This window comes from Pleurodeles waltl, chromosome 11 (genome assembly GCF_031143425.1).
Source record: "Pleurodeles waltl isolate 20211129_DDA chromosome 11, aPleWal1.hap1.20221129, whole genome shotgun sequence".
Taxonomy (NCBI): Eukaryota; Metazoa; Chordata; class Amphibia; order Caudata; family Salamandridae; genus Pleurodeles; species Pleurodeles waltl.
This window is the reverse complement of record NC_090450.1, coordinates 521898541-521919615: the sequence shown is the minus strand read 5'-3', so window position 1 is coordinate 521919615 and position 21075 is coordinate 521898541. Positions and strand designations below refer to the sequence as shown.

Here is a 21075-nt window from a genome sequence, read left to right as displayed (position 1 = left end):
TTTTAAATAGGACGAAATTATGAGGTAATACTATCACAAAATGTGCCACATTTTGCAGCATGATTTGCCTGACCCTGACCAATAATTTAGTAAATCCTTCTGTATAATTGTGTCCTTTCTTGCTGAATACTTCCAGTGGCCTGGACATAGTCTATACTGCCCAATAACCAAAATATCAAGCCAATGCTGTATCTTCAAAGAAGATGGCTTTTATTTACAAGTGAAAAGAACAGTTGAAAATATGATATGCCAAGAAAATAAGATGTGCTGGTCAAATTGCCCGGTTATCCTGGGGGCTAGGTTCAGATTGACTCAGGAAAAAATTCAGTACTGGGCAGGTATTTCACTAAGGTGTTCTGAAAGATGTCCATATTGTTCTAATCAAGAATACAGGTACTAGATAAAGCCAAGAGAGTGTAGCTACCTTGCTATGATATGTATTGACTTTTGTGGGTGATTGAACATCTCAGTGGAGCTTAAACTGCAGAGTATCCACATTTAATAAAATGTTCCTGAACCCCAAAAAAACATTTCCCAACCACGAGGACCCGCTCTCTTTAATCAACAGTGCAGTTCTTGGATCCTTTAGAGCAGGCTTCTCCAACAAGTAGCGTATGAGCTAATGGTAGCTTTCCAGCTACTTGTAAGTCACGATCATGTGTGCAGCACACCCTAATAAACTAGAAGCTTTTGCATGGTTGAATTAATTTATGTATACCAAAATTGAGAATGTATATTTGAGATGTAAATGTGCTTATTTTCAGAACCCATAAGCTGATATTTGGAGAAAAATGTCTGAATTTCCAAAATATATTCACATTAGATGTCTTAGTGATAAATCATGTGGCACTGGGAGACTTTTTACAAATTATATTATCTCGGTGACAGAGGCATTGCAGCTATGACTGTTATGTATTTCCATGTAGTGGCATACCATATTGACAATGCCTTTTTAACATTAGTGCTGGCAACCATACCTGGTGCACTGAGATGATCACTGCTAGTAATGTTCATATTGTGGCCACTAATGTAATTTTGTCTGATGTGGTCACTATTACAACACTAATAATATTAGTAGCTCTTGATACGTTTCATTGAATATGAGTAACTCATTATTAATATAGCAAAGGTTGGAAATGCCTGTTTTAGAGTCTCTCCGCTCCAGCCTCTGGGTACCACATATATGGTTAGCAGTAGAGGGCAAGATACATTGCAAATATTTCAAAAGCAGTTAAGTCCCCTTTTTTTAGATTTTGATAAGTGGAGCTGATATATAGTGAGTCCAAATTCACAATGAAGTTCCATGTGGATATTGATCTTTATAAGCCATATCTTAGTTAAATTTCAAACTCCTATCTGTGAGGCTGTCTAAGGCATAGGGGCCACTGTATGGATTCTAAGAGTAATTTAGAGATTGAGATAAACTGCAACTGTAATCCTATGCTTTCCATGGTCAAAACAATTTCATAATCAGGACCACCTCCCTAAGTTAACAGACCTGGGCACTAGGCCAGGGACATGCAGACAGGACATCCTGGAGCTTATAAGTCCATGGAAGGAGGCACTGTAAACCTAAAGAAAGGGGAAGGGATAGGAATGGTGTGGGTTCACCTTTCACTAGCATACAAACCATGCTTCGTTGTCTTATTTTTTTTGTACAACTGTGCTAGTGGTATCATATGACACTCAGCAATCTCATTTCCTTGAGGCGTCCTCTAGGAACAGTTTCCAGTTAGCTGAGTATTATGCTTTTCTTTCCTGAACCTTGACAGTTTCTTGCAGAACCAAATCAGCTCTTCTGCTTCCAAGAGTGCACACATGACCTCAAACTAAGTACAGAGAATTGAAAACCAAAGGCGGTTCCACTCCAAGCAGTGTGCTTGATCGGAGTTGGTACACAGAGTTCCCAAAATGCCAACACAATGTACTAAATACTCCATATATGTGGCAATATGTTTCTCACTTTGGTGAGCAGGGTGAAGAACTGAGCGAACCTAAGGGTTCCCTTTTTCAAACATTTGAGTCCTTCTCTAATCCCGGAGAAGCATATCTTTAAATTTCTCAAGCTTTCAATGTAGAGAGTCCAAAGTCATATCTCTGTGAACTGGTCAATGGGTGGATGTGGGTTGTCCTCAGACGAGGTCTAGTGTATTGTCACCACTGGTAGGTCCCTGGTGGTCGTGTCCTGTGGCTACAGGATTCCCTTTCTGTCTCCTCCTTCTTTTTCCAGGACCACTCCGGCTCCATTGACTCCTTTGAAGAGAGCCAGTCTGCTGGAAGGTGTTCAGTTGCTTCTGGACTAAGACACTATGGGCCTCATTATGACCCTGGCGGGCGGCGGAGGCCGCCCGCCAGGATCCCGCCCTCCAAATTACCGCGCCGCGGTCAAAAGACCGCGGCGGGTATTACGAGTTTTCCCCTGGGCTGGCGGGCGGTTCCAGTTAAACCGCCCGCCAGCCCAGGGGAAAACGACCTTCCCACGAGGATGCCGGCTCGTAATCGAGCCGGCGGAGTGGGAAGGTGCGACGGGTGCTACTGCACCCGTCGCGTATTTCACTGTCTGCAAGGCAGACAGTGAAATACATTTTGGGGCCCTCTTACGGGGGCCCCTGCCGTGCCCATGCCATTGGCATGGGCACGGCAGGGGCCCCCAGGGGCCCCGCGACCCCCCCTACCGCCATCCTGTTCATGGCGGCTTTCCCGCCATGAACTGGATGGCGGTAGGGGGGGTCAGAATCCTCATGGCTGCGGAGCGCGCTCCGCAGCCATGGAGGATTCCAATGAGCAGCGGAAAGTCAGCGGGAGACCGCTGACTTTCCGCTTCTGACCGCGGCTGAACCGCCGCGGTCAGAATGCTCATTGGAGCACCGCCAGCCTGTCGGCGGTGCTCCCGTGGTCGGTGGCCCTGGCGGCCACCGGCCGCCAGGGTCAGAATGACCCTCTATGCCCCTAATTACGACTTTGGTGGACGGAAAAGGCCATTCCCCGAAGTCCTGGGGGCGGGTTACTGCCAGTGCGGTCCCCTTCAGATGGCCCCTATTAAGGGTTTCTCGCCCGGTCAGGGGACAGAAAGAGAGTTTCCGCACGATAGCCCCACGGAAAACAGTCCACAACATTGACGTCGAGTCATATTAGAGCCAGCAGCAATGATGCGATGCATAGGGTGCACCAGCACCCATCGTGCTTTTCACTGTCTGCAAAGCAGATGGTGAAAAGTGTGACAGGGCTGGCCATGGGGGCCCCTGCACTGCCCATGCCAAGTGCATGGGCAGTGAAAGGCCCCCCAGGGGGCCCCCTGCACCCCATCTCCGCCAGCATTTACATGGTGGTGCGAACAGAGCTCGTAATATTATGTAAACGAATGAACAAATTGAGCATTTTTAAAACTGGCAGTTGTTGCGATTGTATCCCATGCCTTTCTGTTTTTTTTGTCTAGCACTTTTAGATAACGCGTGTAACAATCTCTAAAAATAAACAAACCAGGTTTTTATCTTTCTTTTCGAGCGCTGCAATTGGGAGCAGAGCAGATAGAGGAAGTGAGACATTTTCAGTGCTCTGGAGATGTGTGTGACCCTAGTTTGGTTTTGGAGTTTATAAGAGATAGGTATTTGTTGGGTTTGGCGGTTTCCACAATTCGCAGCCAGTGGGCTGCAATACAGGCTATCAGGGGTCCTGACGTTTTGGCTATTTCAGCTCTGGCCTCCCGTCTGCCCAATTTCTTTTTGGAATCTTCTCCTGGTGTTGCATAGTCTTCAGGGTCCTCCCTTTGAGCCTTTTGAGTCTTCCGAGTTGAAGTTTTTGTTGGCCAAGGTGGTGTTTTTGGTGGCGATCTGCTCCGTGAGGCGGATCGTGGAGATTGGTGCTTTGTTATCTTCCCCAACTTTGTTGAGGTTCTTATCAGAGTAGGTTATTTTGAGTCAGAGATCAAAGGGGGGAGGGACCGGGAGTTTGAATGGTCCAGTGTACAGTCTCCCAATAGTAATGAATATATACGAAATACACTGTTCCAAAAAAGCTGACAAACTAGGAGACCAGTAGTCTCAGGAGCAAAGGCACTCAAGCATCACACTGGATGATTAGCATCATCATCGGGAGTTGCTCCTCACCAGGCCGGCGCTGCAATGCCTGGTGGGCACCCCGACGTGGGGGCTCTGAACTGTACTACTCTGATAGTGACTGGTAGGTTCAACTATCCAGATGCTTATAATTCGGCACCAGTACACAATAGAGAGGAGAAAAAGGGTTAAAATTGGTTATTCTTCCAAAAAAGCACCATCATATTTTTAATCAGTTACACAGGCATGAAGACCAAGGTTAAAATCAAAAAATGAAAGTAACAAATTGAGATGTAATGCTCAATAACTTTCAAAAAATATACTGCAGAAGACTCTAAATATTTTAGGACTTCTGGATTAGGGTCGACATGTTTCGCGTCTGGTGGTCCAACCGGATCCATTGACGCTTCATCAGGACCAAACATAAACAAAAACAAAAAACTTTTTTATCACCTCTTCAACAAAAACAAACAAACGGGCGCGCATTACAGAGGGTAGGTCCACCATTATGGACCTGTGACTAATATTGTCACTTAGAGTCCTTGAAACGTGCTTCCCAAGGAACCTGTTCTCTATTTGGGGATGAGTGACCTGTTTGAACCAGTTTACTTAAAGATAAGTGACCAGTGTTATCTACTCTAATTTGTGAGTTTGTTTTTGTTGAAGAGGTGATAAAAAAAAAAAATTGTTTTTGTTTATGTTTGGTCCTGATGAAGTGTCAATGGATCCGGTTGGACCACTAGACGCAAAACATGTCGATCCTAATCCAGAAGTCCTATAATATTTAGAGTCTTCTGCAGTATATTTTTCTAAAGTTATTGAGCATTACATCTCAATTTGTTATTTTCATTTTTTGATTTTAACTGTGGTCTTCATTCCTGTGTAACTGATTAAAAATATGATGCTGCTTTTTTGGATGAATAACCAATTTTAACCCTTTTTCTCCTCTCTATTGTGTACTGGTGCCGAATTATAAGCATCTGGATAGTTGAACCTACCAGTCACTATCAGAGTAGTACGGTTCAGAGCCCCCAAGTCGGGTGCCCACCAGGCATTGCAGCGCCGGCCTAAAGAGGAGCAACTCCCGATGATGATGCTAGTCATCCAGTGTGATCCTTCAGGGCCTTTGCTCCTGAGACTACTGGTCTCCTAGTTTGTCAGCTTTTTTGGAACAGTGTATTTCGTATATATTCATTACTATAAGTTATTTTGAGACCCAGTCCTTCTTTTCTCCCTAAGATGCCTACTTTGTTTCACTGTTCGGAAGACTTTGTTCTACCTGTGTTTTTTCTGAAGTCTTCCTCGGAGCAGCAGGTCCGCTTGCATACCCTAGATGTTTATAGGGCGTTATCCATTTATTTGTCTTGTATGGTGTCATCCCGTAGGGTGGATTCTTTGTTTGTTACTTTTGGCCTTTCTACTAAAGGTCTTCACCCCGCTTCAGCTACCTTGTCCAGGTGGGTCAAGCTGGCTATCGCTGGGGCTTATGATTCTGTGGGTCGACAGCTGCCATCTTCTGTTCAGGGCAGATCGCCCAGGAGAATGTCTACTTCCTGGGCAGCTTTTAAGGGAGCTTTGCTCTGTGAGATTTGTTGCGCTGCTATGTGGGCATACCTTCATGTTCCACAATAGGTTGCAAGTGGGTGATACTTCCTCCACTGCTTTTGCAGATCATGTGCTTTTTGTTGTGTGCTGTGTTGTTTAAACTCTTGGTGTTGCACTTGAGTTCCGTGTGTTTTTTTTTTGTTTTTTTTTAAATCGGTAAATACTTGAACCAAAATATGTTTTATTGGTATTGGCTCATGCAGTAAGGACTGGACAAGGAAGACGTATGAGGAGGTAATGCCCGGTTACTTACTGGTAAACCTCATTCCGCGAGTACAGGTCTTCCTCGTCTCAGTCCTGGATTCCCTTTCCTCCCAGTCCCATCCTGCATTTTGGTTCTTTTGGGCTTGGATATGACAGGATGTGGCTAGGTGGAGCTTCCTGTTATACGACCTACTGGGATGTGCATGGCCATATTGGGGATATTTATCTGGCTGCTTAAGGTAATCACTTTCTGTGGGAGTAGAGGCCTGCTCATGCAGTTAGGACTGAGATGAGGAAGACCTGTGCTCGGACTAATGAAGTTTACTAGTAAGTAACCAGGCATTGCCCCTACAGGAGTACGGGCAAAAAAAGTCTCTGCCCCTGAACTAGAACTGTGATGTCCTCACCAAGAGCCTTCTCATATTCCAAAAAGAGGGGGCACTAATCACTCTCACTTGGGTTGGAAATTCTCATTGGGTGACCTTCAGCCAGGAGAGCAAGGTTCAGAGAACTAGCACTATGTACCAAAAGTGCAGCACATCCGTGCACTCGTATATTTTAAAATCACTAGAGGAAAAAAAAACATAGAGTAAGCCAACGACAAAACTTATAAGGTCTAGCAACACATCTCTTTTAAACTTTGCAGAAGTCTTTCCTCCGAAGGTGTCCACCACCTTTTGCATATGAACTCAAACTTGAATACATATTAATCTGACATATAACAGCTCTTTTTTATTTATTTTGCATTTCTAAAATGCCTTCTCATGACACACTGCGCAGCGTGACCAGCAAAGAAAGTTTTGTGCACATGTCCTCTCCCACTAAAAGTGCAACATAACAACGGTGTAATTTTTCATCCTTCAATGTGCAGAGAGGGAAGCTGAAAGGGGACAGGTATCACCTACTCAGATGAGTTGGGCTCCAATCTAAAGTGATAGCCCCTATTAATTTTGCATTAGATGAGGAATCAAAATGCTATATGTGGCTTCTAATAAATAAGGCTCTTGGTTCCGACCGGATCCCGCTAGACATGTTGAAGTCCAACAAAGACTTCTGGGATACCCTTTTAATGCTATATCTGAATACAATAGTGAAAGTGCATATTCCGGAAGCCTAGTCTGCCTCAGTGATTTCCCTGTTTTTAAGAAGGGCATCTGTTAGACCCCCAAGTGCTATAGACCCATTTCGATGATAGATCCAAAGTGAAGATAGTAGGCTGCAATTAATTGAATAGGATTGTTGAATGAGCATTGGAGCAGAATGTCTGGGCATGGGTACTATTGACCCGGGCCTTCATTTGTATTTGATTTTTAGTTAGTACACAATTACGAAACAATGGGTGCTACATCTCGCATTTATGGATCTGAGATGAATAGGGAGATAAATCTGGCTATCATGTTGGAGATGGGGGCAGAACCTCAGCTAGTTTTTTTAACTTCAAGACTTTCATTTTAACCTTACAGAATCAATGAGATTCAGAGAGGGTGGTGAATGCTTAGAGCACTTTAAGCTAAATCAGGGGGTTCATCTAGGCTGAATTTTGGCCCTGTTTTTGTTTACATTATATATCAAGGACAATTCGCTGATTGAATTTTGTCAGGGACATGCCCAAAATCGATTCTCGCCTGAGCCCGGTTCTGCTACATGCAGATGACGCAGTTCTTACCTCTCGCACTGCCCTGGGTCTAGATGTTTTGCTTAACCGATTCATGGAATTCATGAAATGCCTTGACCTAATTACAAACTTTTCCAAGTCCCATGTTATGGTAATAGGCCCACGGTCCACTAAGATTAGGCCTTAGTGTGTCAAAAGCAATACTTTTAATTGAGTCCCTGTGTTTTCCTACCGGGGTGTCCTATTTGATTCATTCTTATCTTGGTCTCCTTTGTTATTGTCTAGGGAGCACATGTTTACCAGGAACACTGTTGTTGGTGTCTTACTTTGCTTCTAGGCTGGCTTGTAAACATGTTAAAACCATGGTAGATATTTACAGAGAGAAGTGTATTTCTGGAGATGCTTATGGCAGTGAACTATCTGGGTATATCAAAGTGTATTCCTTTCAAGTTCTTGAAGATAGGTTTCTAAGGAAACTCCTCCCCTTCCCAAGAGTATACACTCCTTCATCAACCATGATAAATTTGGGAATGACTATTTAGAGAATATGTTGATTTTACAGCCCTTACTCCTTTGGGTTTCGGCTTGGGCAACCAGCTAAGCATTTAAATCGATTATTATTAAAAGATTGTTTGGCTTTTGACCGAGCCACGAGCATTCAATGGAATAGCTATGTCAGAGACTGTTTTATTAAACTGGGTCAACCTGAACTTTTTAATCATCCAGAGTCACCAGTTATGGAGGGTTACACTTGGACCAAGAGAGCTTTTGTGACATGGAGGACCAGGGAGAGGACATTATTGGTTAAGGACAAATCGTTCATTAGAGCGTAGTTATCACTTCAGGCTACCCTGTTAATCGAACTATATCTTTTATATAACAAGTCTTATTACCACCGATTTCTTTTAGTTCATTATAGATTATGTTTAATACATCACCTACTTGCAGTTCAGGTGGAAGTTCATTTGGTACTCCTTTTATCCCTTAAAGCTGTAACAACATTTCAGCCCAGGACACGTTGTAGTTTATTATGTTTTGCACTTTGGACAAAGGCAATAGGAAAGGGTTTGCATTGTGACTTCTGACAAAATGCAAAAGGAAGGCTTTTTACATTGTGAACTAAGAAAAGTTCCAGAGAAAGAGATTTTACACTGTGAACCCATGTTATTCACCATAAGAAAAGGCGTTATATCCTGAACTATCTAACAAATGCACAAGACTTTCAATAATCAACAAGGTAAGCTTTGAGGCATGATTAAGTTATTCAAATATAAAATGAGAAGCATACCTCCTTTGTCATCACGTTCAATAATCAATAAAGCAAGGCTATTGGCTTCAACATGAACATAAACATGATCATGTGATCGTTGCCCAAAGAGACCCAACAAACATTTTAGGCAGACCCAAAGTATAAATTGATATGAACAGTATGTCGCCTTCAGAAGCACCACAATTTACTGTGATTGGATTTAAAAGGGCTATGTGCATTAAACTTACTCCCATTGCAATTGTCAGTGAGCTCACAATGTACAAACTTCCCAAATGCATTTGTTAGGACTATAAAGCCTCTTCCTATGGTGCATAACATGGAGTTCACAGTATAAAATCTCCTCTGAAACTTTTCATAATTGACAAAGTAAAAAGACTTAATTTTGCATTTTGTCAGAGTTCACAATGCAAACCCTTTCATATTGCCTTTGTCACTGAGTTAGCCAAAATATATCACCTTTATGTTGGTCCTTTTCTCTGTGTTTTTCACAGAGCTTGCAAGGTCAAACCTTTTTCTATTGCATTTTTTCTGAGAGTTCTAAACATAAAGACCCTACCCATAGTGTTTAGCAAAACGTTCACTATGTAAAGCCCACCCCTTCCTAATCTATCAGTCAGAGAGTTCCTGAAGTACAACCCCTCCCTATTGTATTAATCACAGAGGTTACATCAGGGGCGGCTCCTGAATTAAGGCAGAGGAGTGTTGCCCTCCCCCAGCAGCAACAGCTGCACAACTTTTACTATAAAACTATAATAAACAACGTTTATTATCGCTTTATAGTAAAAGAGGTGGGGCATGGGACTCTGATGGTGAGCACTCCCCCTCAGAATGCATGTATGTTTGGCCGGCCAAACATACATGCGCACTGGGCTCTCTCCAACCCTTCAACGCAGGCACTGTGTTGCTGGGTTGGAGACAGCAGGCAGAGACTTTCAGTCTGCTACAGAGCGCCCTGTGTGGGCGCTCCTTCCAATCCTAATGCTGCTTTTATGCTGCCTGCAGCAATGAAGCAGCGTTTGGACTGGATGCTGGGCAGGCTGGGAGCCTGAGCCTGAAGTTCAGTCGAGGAGCGAATGGGAGCAGCGAGATGCGGCGCAGCACAAAAAGATGTTTTTTTTAAAAATTACATTCTTTTTTTTTGTTGTGTCTACCCCCACTCCCGCCACGCCCCTTTTCAATCCCCCGATCAGCTCCTAGGTTACACTATGCAAAACCACCTCCTAGTGTATTTATTGGGGGTCTGTGTTAACAATTTCCTTATCAATTATGAGCAATAAAAGTTCTCCTTTGGTGGGCTGATACATTTATTTTCCAGATAAATGCTCACAGGGAAGATGTGCATGTGCATGGAGGCAAAACTCCTCTTTTAGAACTGCACCGTACAGCTCTTTTTCCGCTGATCACATAAATTCAGGCAGACAGCTGTGCTGTTTAGCCAGTCTTAGAAAACAATGAAATTAAAAAGGAAAGCAGGGTTTGTTAGAGGGAACAATCAATACTAAAACCCTTGATTTAACAGTGATTAAATAATCCTCCCTTAAAAGTCTAATGTCTTACTGCCTTTATTAAACCTTTTCCTAGTAAGCAAATCTGATCTATAGTATCCGACGTAACATCTCACTGAACCAACGAGGCCTACAAACATTATCAGGGGCTTTGTTACAATACCGAGCTGTGTCCTACTGTTTTATGTCTGCATTTTCCTACATGGCAACCATCAGACCTATAGTCATAAAATTACAAAGAAATACAAAATTACAGATGGAAAAACAATATACAATGCTTCCTGGAAGGGTTCGACAAGGCCTAACAGAGTGCAAATCTTATACCAAAAGTTGTTCAGAGGAGGCAATCAACATCAAAACCCTTGCCTAACACAGGACTCTGTGAGATTCCCTGTAACAGAATACCTGTCTACATGGTTTGGTACAGTGTATAATAATCCAACATTAAAGACCTATTGCTTTTAACATATGCTTTTTACAATTAGTATGTCTGCCCTGCTGCTTTTGTCACAACTTTTCATTATATACGCATCTTGCCTAGAGGATCGAACAATACCATGAGCATTGGCTTACTACCAGTGCTTTAAATGGGCCGGTACTGTCCGGTACTGAGTACCGGCACTTTTCTATTTTGAGCGGGAGGGTACCGGCACATCTCAAGAAAAACGTAATACTTTTAATTGGGGAGTACCGGCACTTCTCAGAAACAAACAGGTACTCTAGCACAGAGTACCTGCACTTTATTTTTTCCATTTCAAGCACTGCTTATTACCTGGTATTGCAAAGCCTTTATGGTGGAAATTCAACATGTGGCTATGTCCTTAACACATCTTTCCGTACTGCTTCTCAAAAAAAACTGTTCCTAGAGGTTACATAAGGCAGTCCTGTCAAACAACACTAAAAAACGATACGTCAAGCCTTTGTTTATTTACAAACTCAGCACATAAGCTTGTAGTAAGTTTATGCTAGTTTCGCTCCTCAGCCAGTGACCGGAGCTCGTAATATTATGTAAACGAATGAACAAATTTAGCATTTTAAAAACTGGCAGTTGCTGCGATTGTATCCCGTGCCTTTCCGTTTTTCTTTGTCTAGCACTTTTAGATAAGGCGTGTAACAATCTCTAAAAATAAACAAACCGGGTTTTTAATCTTTCTATCCAGCGCTGCAATTGGGAGCAGAGCAGATAGAGGAAGTGAGGCATTTCCAGCGCTCTGGAGATGTGTTCCACTGTCAACCTTGGGGCTCTGCTCTAGTTTCGTGCCACAAATGGCTTTTTCGCTGCTGTTAAAATAGCTGACTTCGTGGAGTCGGAAACCTAATGCTGACTTTTACTTGCCCTAACTAAACTTTCTTCAAGCTGGCATCCACTGTGTGTTTTTCGAATTCATTCACTCAAATATCGTTTCTAGAATAACATCTTGTTGGGTCATAGTCAAACTACATTATGAAATACAATTTTATGTTTTTGTTAAATAGTGTTATAATTTGGTATCAATCTGAAAGTGCAAGGGTGGAACATATTATGCATGCATTGAGGAATATGCCCTTTCATCTGGCTGTGATGCCCACGAGAAATCTAGCGAGTCTGGAGGAAGTCATTGCTTCAAATCCTCTTCCATTAACACTGGACCCCCAAACACGGGCATCAGAGTACGAATTTGATCCTCGTGTGTCTCTGCAAATCTCACCATGATGGCGAGCCCTGGAAGCACAACCTCTGAAGATACAAATGCAAAAACCTGGGCTGTGCCCCCTTCTCCCTGAACTTAAATTTGTATAAAAATGAATAAATACAAATAATTTGAGGGTCCAAAAGGTTTTCTTAGAACACTAGTGGTGCTGATGAACGATGGAGTTGCAAAATATCAATGCTATTGGTCTTGATTCCATTGCATGCCTCTTTCTTTGACCGCCCTACACTTCTTGACTCTTTCTCTCACACTTACAAGCTCTTTTTCATCCCTGATTTCTCCCTTGGTGACTATTTTCCTAGATCTCTTTTCCTCTTTCTTTGTCTCTTTTCTACCTGCTCTGACCTGCTCTTAGTTAAGGTCTCATGAGGAAGAATAAGCGCTGGTGCCCAAAAATGTGTGTCAGTGCCCACCACCTGCTACCACCTGCACATGTTAAGCAGTGTGTACTTGAACTATTCACTCAACTCGTCCTTAGGCATCTAATATTTTTAATATTCAGATTTTGACAGATAGTCGAGGCTTTTCTGAGACCTTCTGCTGTCAGGACTACATAGACATATGCTGCAACAGGACACAGGATGCTACAAAACATGCAAAACCAACCAGATTTTAAACTTTTACAAAACATGGCCAAATGCCAATAACGAAAATGAAAAGGCATCCCAAATGTAAGTTAGAAGACCACTTAAATGCATTCATAGAGGGTTGGTTGCAGACTTTAGTGAGCTAAGGTACAGCAAACTGCATGAGTGTGAAAGAAAAAGGCATTGAGCACGCAATGCGAAAAAAACATTCCCAGAAAAAATTAATAGCCTTGAATAAAAGGTATCTGATCTAGATGTCTCAGTAAATGGGGCCGGGATCGAATGAGGAAGGGAGGCAGGCTAAATGTAATGAAAGGTGACGAGCATACCAACCCACGGCTGTGGGGGTGATCTTGCAAGGCATGACCACTGAGGTGATAATTCATTAGTCATGTTCATTGATTGGACCCTTGTCCGACATCCCTTTTTGTTATGTTTTGCAATGTTTTTCAACTGTGTACCTGTATGCATTCACAACTGTACATTAACAGTAAGTTGATTTCATTGTACTGATCTACTAATATGCTAATAAAACGTTTGAAATTTATAAAAAAAGAAAGGTAGCAAGCACTTTACATGTTGTCTAAATTGCAGTCTACATGCTTGGCCAGATTGGCCAATAGCACTGCAGTACTGAGGGAGCTGAAAGACAATTCCCTAACTCAGGCACTGGAATCCAACACACATCTGTTGATTTTGAAAATAATCCATTTTCACAGTCCCACATTTCATAATCTAGAAACTAGAAGGAATGCCAGTGAGCTGTCAAAGCAGAAGATTAGTTATGATAATGTTAAAATAAGATGAAGTTTTTATTTTATTTTGGTGTTTGTTTCTGAGGAAGATGTATGTAAACTCTGGCGGAAGTTCAACGTGTCACAGGTGGAAACAGCTGACCAAAGGCAGGAAAGAAAACCATGTAATGGAACTTGACAACACTGTATCAACAAATGATGCACCAAACGGAAGCTAAGGCGTTGGTTTTCTATGTAGGTGTCGTTCTAGCTTAACTTCCAACTCATAAAAGTTGTGATGAAGGTCCTATTGAAATGGTAACTCAATTAAAGAATAGACGTCCACAGCACTGGCATTTGCTGGAGACCACTCATATTCTGGCCCCAATAACTATTCTTGAGCCAGAACAGGTTTTTACATTAGCAAATCTTCTGTACTGTCATTATTAGTTTGTTACCTATTTTATGGTTGTGGCATTTATAGGATGCAGAGTTAAATATTAAATTTGTTTAATTGTGCTCAGTGGGGTTTTGCAGACGTCATTGGATTGTACGTTTGACTCAACTACCTGTGTCTTCAAGTCAATTACAATTGGCTTCCAATTATGCATTGTGTATGACTTTGAAACCTCCTACCCAATTTTAAACCAATCTTAAATACAGTCTGTTTTGCACCAATTAAGTTAGGAAGAACAGTTTCACACTCACATTTGTCCTTTTTGTTAGTTTCTTCTGGGGAGTTTGTGAAAAAGGCATACATTGGCTGTCACTGAGGCAGCTTCTCATGACACTTCCCAGTTTCTGCTGTCAACCTGCGTTCCCTCATTTGTGGGTTTCTGGAGTAATTTGTTTACGCTTGAAAAAACTGTCCATAGATATGCATTGAAATCAATGAATTAGTGCACAAATTGGGACGAAAATGTCAGTGGCAGCCGGCAGCTTTAGGAGGGAGGGGGGCGGCGGGAACCACACACACACACACTCATTCTTTCACACACAGATACGCATGCACGCACGCACATCCATTAACAACACTCATACCATTCAAACATGCACGCACCAAACATTCATTTTAAAACATCACACACAACATTCTTTCACACATGCACGCACATCCATTAACACTCATAACATTCAAACATGCATGCATGCACCAAACATTCATTTTAAAAGATCATACACACTCATTCTTTCACACACACACACGCACGCACGCACATCCATTAACAACACTCATAACACTCAAACATGCATGTGCGCACCAAACATTCAATTTAAAACATCACACATATACACACACACACTTACCTTCAGCCTCCACTCTGTGACAAAGTGCAACTGATTGACACTCGCCCTGGGCGCTTCAGGGCTTAAACCTGAAGCGCCCAGGGCGAGTGTCAATGGGTGACGCTTTCCTCGTCATCCAGGGGAGGGCCTCAAGCCACCTTTGCTGTGCCGAGGCGGTCACGCCCATAGGAGCTCTGACCTCCTCAGCCCAGCAAAGTTCAGGTCAGGCAACCAGGAGTCTGCGCAAATCGCGCATGGCTCACTCCTGGCTGTCTGAGCTGAAAATGAAGAGTGTCTGTCAGGCTGGCATTTGTTCAGTCTGACAGACACTCTTCATGAGGGGCAAAAAGTGGGGGGGTGTGGCCCCTCCGCCATAAAGGACGGGCCGCCACTGGACTCTGTACATTTTAATCACACAGTCTAACAGAACACAATATGAAATTGCCAAAGTTCACGACCACGTTTTTAAGTCTACAGGGCTATAAAAATTACATGAAAAGCAATGAAAAAATGACTAGATTGATTTGGTCTGGTATGAGAACCAAGGCCACTCTTCTGAACTCGAGCAACAAGTAAAACAGGATGTACTTCCTGGATACTGAAGTACATTGTGCAAATGATGCAGTCTAGAAAGTTGTAGCGAGTTACACACATTGCATCAGGAAATGAATAGGTCCTGCTACTCCATACGGAAAAGGGTGCAAACCGTCTAAATGTGAACGGTCTGCTTGTGAAATATTTAAATAATTGAAAGAATGAAACAAACAAAACCAAAGTTTAATCCTACTTCTTTGAGGATGCCTAAAATGAAAACTGTAAGCCCCACTTTTGACAGACAAACCTCACGCATTTTCAATGCAGTTGCCAGTGTACAACTGGTGCAGGGTATGCTGTTAATAGACCCTTTATCCCCATACCATATCTAATGTATTCAACCGGTTCTAGTAGTATAGTAGCACTTTTAATGCTGAAATGTTTGAGCCCATGCTTACAATTTAAAAACTGAAACTATAAGCCCAAGAATGCAATATGCAGTTCGCTACAAGCTGCAATTGGAGGATGGTGTCACGAATGACATAGAACCACATATAATAGATATGTACGGTCATCTTTCTCTCCTGGAGCTAAGGGTGCCGCACTTAATTTGTGATAATGGTTGCATGTAGTGATCACTACATTCATTGTTAAGGCCTAGGACCTTTTTTCCACACTCAAACTTTGAATCAGAGCAGGAGGGAGAAAGGCACATGACGAAGAAGAACGAAGGAATAAGAGAAAAGTATAAAATGGGCGGCATAGGGAAAAAGCTGCGATAAAAAAGGCACAGAAAGAGTTAGATAAATAGGCATGTAGTACAGGGTGGTGCAACAGGCATAAGAGAAGTCAAATGTGGGTAGTCTTTAATTGGCATCCTTGGCATTGAGCGGGCTCGAAAAACGTTGAACACCAGCAGTTATGTACTTACAAAATAAACATTGGGAAGGTAATAACAAAGCATGGGGTTAACAGTGCCTACCGGTTTACTGTAGGTAATACAATAATTCTCAGCCAGTCAGTCGTGAATCGTTATTCATATTTGTCTTTTACAAACGTGCTTTATAAGATAAAATAATGTGATATGAAAGATACGTGAGGGAGAAGGGAGGACAGGGACTGGTAAGAGGTTAAACAAGGACAACTATTTCTTAACCAGAAGTAGCCCATGTCACTTGTGGTACTAGTGGATCCACTAATTTTTGATAGCCCCTGACATTCTTAAAAAATACCGCAGGTTTAGAACACACGGCAAAGAAATCTGCAAACGTGCTGCCACGCCTGCGCTACTCATCAATAACGAAAGTGCATGTCGTATCGGGGGCAGAAAATAAATAACACTACGGTTGTTCGGGACGGTAAAACACAAACAGCAATAATATAAACCAATAAAAAATGAGTACGGTATTATTTCACATACCATTACAGAATTTTACATTTTACTTTTAAAACCTTCACTTGAGAAATAGTTGGTACAACCCCAGGCAACTTTTTTTTATACTGTGCGCATTTTAACAAACGTCCAGTCATGCAGTCAGCATCTTCACTAAGAGTAGACTGAGTGATCTCTCCAAGTGTATCCATCGCTGGGGTGGGCGGGTTAGGAGAGAGACAGCATCATTGGGCACACTCACCGTACACCATGGCCCCTCCCGTCTCGTGCAAGAAGCGAAAGCGATGGTTTTTGAAGAGCCATATGGTGAGGATGGTTAGAATAAGCAAAAAGTTGAAAACCAACAGCTCCAAGGCACCCTGGTGAAAAGCCACTGACCCGCCCAGGGAAGATGGGGAGGTCTTTGATTGCCCCATGCCCCTTGTTTAAATACCGCTGCAGAACCACCAGCGCACACCAATCGCTGGGATAAGTGCGAAGCAAGCAGTACGGACTGCTGCTTCCTTGTGGTCAACCAGCAGATTCTCAGTTGCACAGCTTGTATGCTGGGATTTGTAGTCCAGACAACAGGCATGCACGGACTGTTTTATGACACATTCAAGACCCCGTGAGAATCCGTTCCCTAGTACCTACAGCGCATGCGTACATGTTGTAGCTAGAAGGGCGTGCCTGCTTACAACGCATGCGTCTTGAGCTGGTGCGCGCGCGATCCGTCAGCTGGATGCCTGTTCTGCGGTAGAGGGCACAAGAGCATCCAAGAAGATGCGCATCCATAAAGGGACAAAATGTAATTGAGGAAAGCAAGTGTCTGCTGTCAGAAGACTTCCCACGATACCCATGCCCCGGCAGTTCCCGCCCAGTACTAGGCACAGAAAACTTCATAAAGAAGAGCAGAGACTACTTCGGAGCGTGTCAATGACGAAACTCTCCAGTTTCTACGAGGAAGATAAACCTGAACACGGAATATGTGCTTGTTCATGTGAGCCATCAACAACGGCGCAAGACAGGGAAGGATGGGGAAGGATGAAACAGAGAGCTAAAGCCAAGGAGAGACAGGCAGCGCGAGAGCTTGGAAGATACGAAGAGATAGGCGTTGAAGGGAGAGAAAGACTGGGATAGGAAAAACGGAGAGCCAGGAGAGAAAGACAGAAAGGCAGTGATAGGCATAGAGAGACAGGGAAAGCAATATAAAGAGAGGGAGAGAGCGAAGTAGGGCAAAGACTGGAGCAGGAAAGACATGAAGAGAAGGTGGATTAAAAACACTGAGAGACAGAAGGATATAGACATCGGTGGGTGAGAAAATACTAGAAAATACATGACCGACAGAGAGAGAGAGAGACAAAGAGGCAAAGAAAGGGGGTGTTAGCGTGCCTTGTCCTTAATAAGTAAACTTACAAGGGGACATGTATAGGTCGATGAATCTTTTGGATCGCATAGAGTATCCTAGTTAAGCGGTAACCAATGGCATGTCAATAAACATCATAATCAACATGTAACACCATATAAAACCTTTTTCTAATAAGGAAATACCATCACTCTCAACAAGGTTAATCGTTTTTATTCCCTATTAGTTTACCACTTGTTTACGTCGGTTCAAGCATCAAGTTCCATTAATATGATTGGTCCTTCTGTTGATGAGAACATCATCCGGCTCTTCAGGTAACTAAATTGTTGCCCACAGTCTTTTAGTTAGTACTTCCATTGTTCAAGTCCTGGGAAAGTACATTTAGCCTACTCTACACATAATTGTATGAATTTGTTCTGATTGTCTCCTGTCCGCTGGTACATTGCAAAAAATTCTGGCAGAGCTCATCTGAACTCTGCACAGTTCAAGGTCCTTTTCTCCCGTTCCAGTCCTCGGCAGCTCATCGCGTCTCCACGGTTAAGCAAGCAAGGCCCAGCGCCGACCAGGCGTATAGTTGCTAAATTAAGGATAGGAAGCATCATAAAACATAGATTATATCATCAATTATGGCATATTAATACATCATTTTTATATTTCACATTATTTTAGTACGTGTTAACATACATGGTGACCACTCCCCGTGGGCACATTTTACTCATTACACGTTTTCAATTATTAGTTTTGTTTGTCATTATTTCTCATTAGCATGTATACGCAAATCATTAGAATATTCCCATATTAGCATATCTGCTCCAACAGTCCCTCCTCTGATGACTAAATATGTCATCACACCTTTCCCTTGTCAATCTTCTGGGTTGTTCTTCTTCCCTCCTCTGATTATTTTTAGTCCTATTTAGTTTAATTTTCTGCCATAATTTACATGCCCCCCATAATCCTAATATAGCAATGATCACAATTAATATTCCCTGGACGATTTTCCACAGTATCCCACCCCCAATTTGACTAAACCAATTGCCCACAGTAACAACTCCATTTCTGACTTTTTCTCAAACTCCTTGTTCCTTCAGATCTTTCAAATCCTTACTTGCATTAGTTAAATTAGTAAGCAAATCCTTTATCTCTTTCTCATTTTCAGGTATATAGGAACAACTGTGCCTTGCATTAATCATTTTACAGACTCCTCCGTCCTTCGCTAATATTATGTCTAAAGCAAGCCTATTTTGAAACATCACAGCTCTCCGCAGCTAATTCAGTGTTTAGTAAAAGTATAGCTCCTGTAAAATTTGTTAACATATTATCGACTATAGTTGACAGCTTTCGTATCTTATTTGCATTCAATATAACTCCTACAGAAGAAATTACTGCTCCAAAAATATCCCCTACTATTGCAGAGGCTGTCTCTCTCCTTTGTCTCATTTGGTGTAACTCAGTCATTTTCGGTATCTTTTTCAAATAATCTATTTGATAAATCTTAGGGAACACTATTCCCAAGTAACATGCCCCATACCATCCCTTAGGAAGATGGTAAAAATTATTAAGTCCACAAATATAATAGATTCCAGGAATCACAGGGTCTGCACCATTCAGCATAAATGTCCACTTACTCTGAAACAGAAACACATGCCTACATTCACTCGTTCCCACAAATAAAGTGTCAGTGCGTGATTTTGGCCTATATATACAAAGCTATATACAAAGCTTCCCTACATGTAATGCATCTAAGGCTAGTTTCCCTTGTGTTTTAATAGCAGTGTAAGCATAATCATTCTTGTAAGTTCTCTTCTCTAACCATTTCTCTAGTTTTTCTTTTAGTGTTTTTCTCCTGTCTTCAGTATGCCCAATAAAGCTCTTTTCCATAGGTGTTAATAAGCAAGTCAAATCGTTACGATGCTCATAAGCTGTGTAAAAGGTCAGTGTAGGCTCAAAGAATCCTCTAACTAATACTATATCATGATCTTTAGCTATCTTACTCAAATATCTAATTATAGGAACAAAAGAAAATAGCTTATCATAATTTGAATACAAATATTGAATATACTACTGATTATAGAATCATGTTAGTAGCAAACTACAAGTTATACTGTAAGTCAGAGGTAGACTATGGTAAGTGACCACTTCTACCACAGTTGAAGGTGTTTGCGTACACACAGGACAATCCCTTGCATTCATAGTTTCTACATACTCACTCAATAAACGATAAAAGACGTTGGAAGACAGCTCTCCCTTTTCGTTAGTTTAATCATGCAAATATTGTTCACCCAATTTAAACTTCTCTATAGCAGTTAGTGTAGTAGTCTCAAGAACAGATGTAACCTTAGCTTCTCTCACCTCATGGATTGACATTCCCACAATCATTATTATGAACAATATTCCACACACAATCGACCATTCCTACACTCAAATATCTACAATACCTAATGTGCCTAGTGTTGTTATCTAATCTAGCCATGATCTGTAAAGAATCAGAAAGCAGAATTTAAACTCTTGATTAATATGCAAAACGAAAAATCAAAAATCAAAAATATACTTTTTTTCTTTTCTTTGACTTCACACAACAAGACCCCTTTACTTCCTTTGTCAAAATCGGTTAGCAGCTGGTCATCTCCAGGATTCTGGGTGTCATATCAGGCTATAAGTGTCTTTTCCGGTAAAATCAATAATCTCTGTTTCTTTTTCCTTTGCTCACGACACAGTATACTGATTTTCTCCTTCAGGTTGCATCAAAATACTGATTCGGAACTTCTCTGTCAAAGCAAAAAGACATAAGCTTGTTTTGCCAATCACATGTTGCGGCATTTACCCACTCTGGTCCTGCGTATCTTCGACTTGCTACTCTCTTTTTTTTCAACCTCCTTTCTCCTGTCTGTTCTCCGTCACTCAATTCGTCTTTCTTTGTAGTGTCTATTTCTTCCTCTATTGTCTCATTTATAACCAAGTCCTTTTTCTTGCCTATTTGAGATTCAGGCCAGTGGTCTCCTTTTCTTGCCCCTTCTGTCAACAATCTCTTCAAGATTGGACTCTTCTCCTTCACCTTATCTGTAGTGCCTTCCCTTGATGGACCTGCAACGGGTTCAGGAGGAGTCAGATCACTTTTGGCTTTGACCTGTCTCATCTCTTTCCCCCTCAGGCTCTGGCACTTGGTCTCTTTGCGATTCAGCACTCTTTGCTTCTGTGAGGACCTCTCCTGTGCATGGATCTCTTGGCACTTCTGTTGGATTGATTTCTCGTT

The 21075-nt window shown here is 42.1% G+C and overlaps 1 protein-coding gene across 1 annotated transcript in view; it reads right to left on the bottom strand.

Annotated features, from left to right (window-relative positions):
• SLC9A9 (solute carrier family 9 member A9) overlaps window positions 1-17025 on the bottom strand; it is a 2563562-nt gene extending 2546537 nt beyond the window's left edge. Inside the window, exon 1 of the mRNA XM_069213904.1 lies at window positions 16722-17025. Within this exon, the coding sequence (XP_069070005.1) occupies window positions 16722-16896 (175 nt within the window). The 5' untranslated portion in view covers window positions 16897-17025. The remainder of the gene's footprint in view (window positions 1-16721) is intronic.
• Window positions 17026-21075: the final 4050 nt, after the last annotated feature.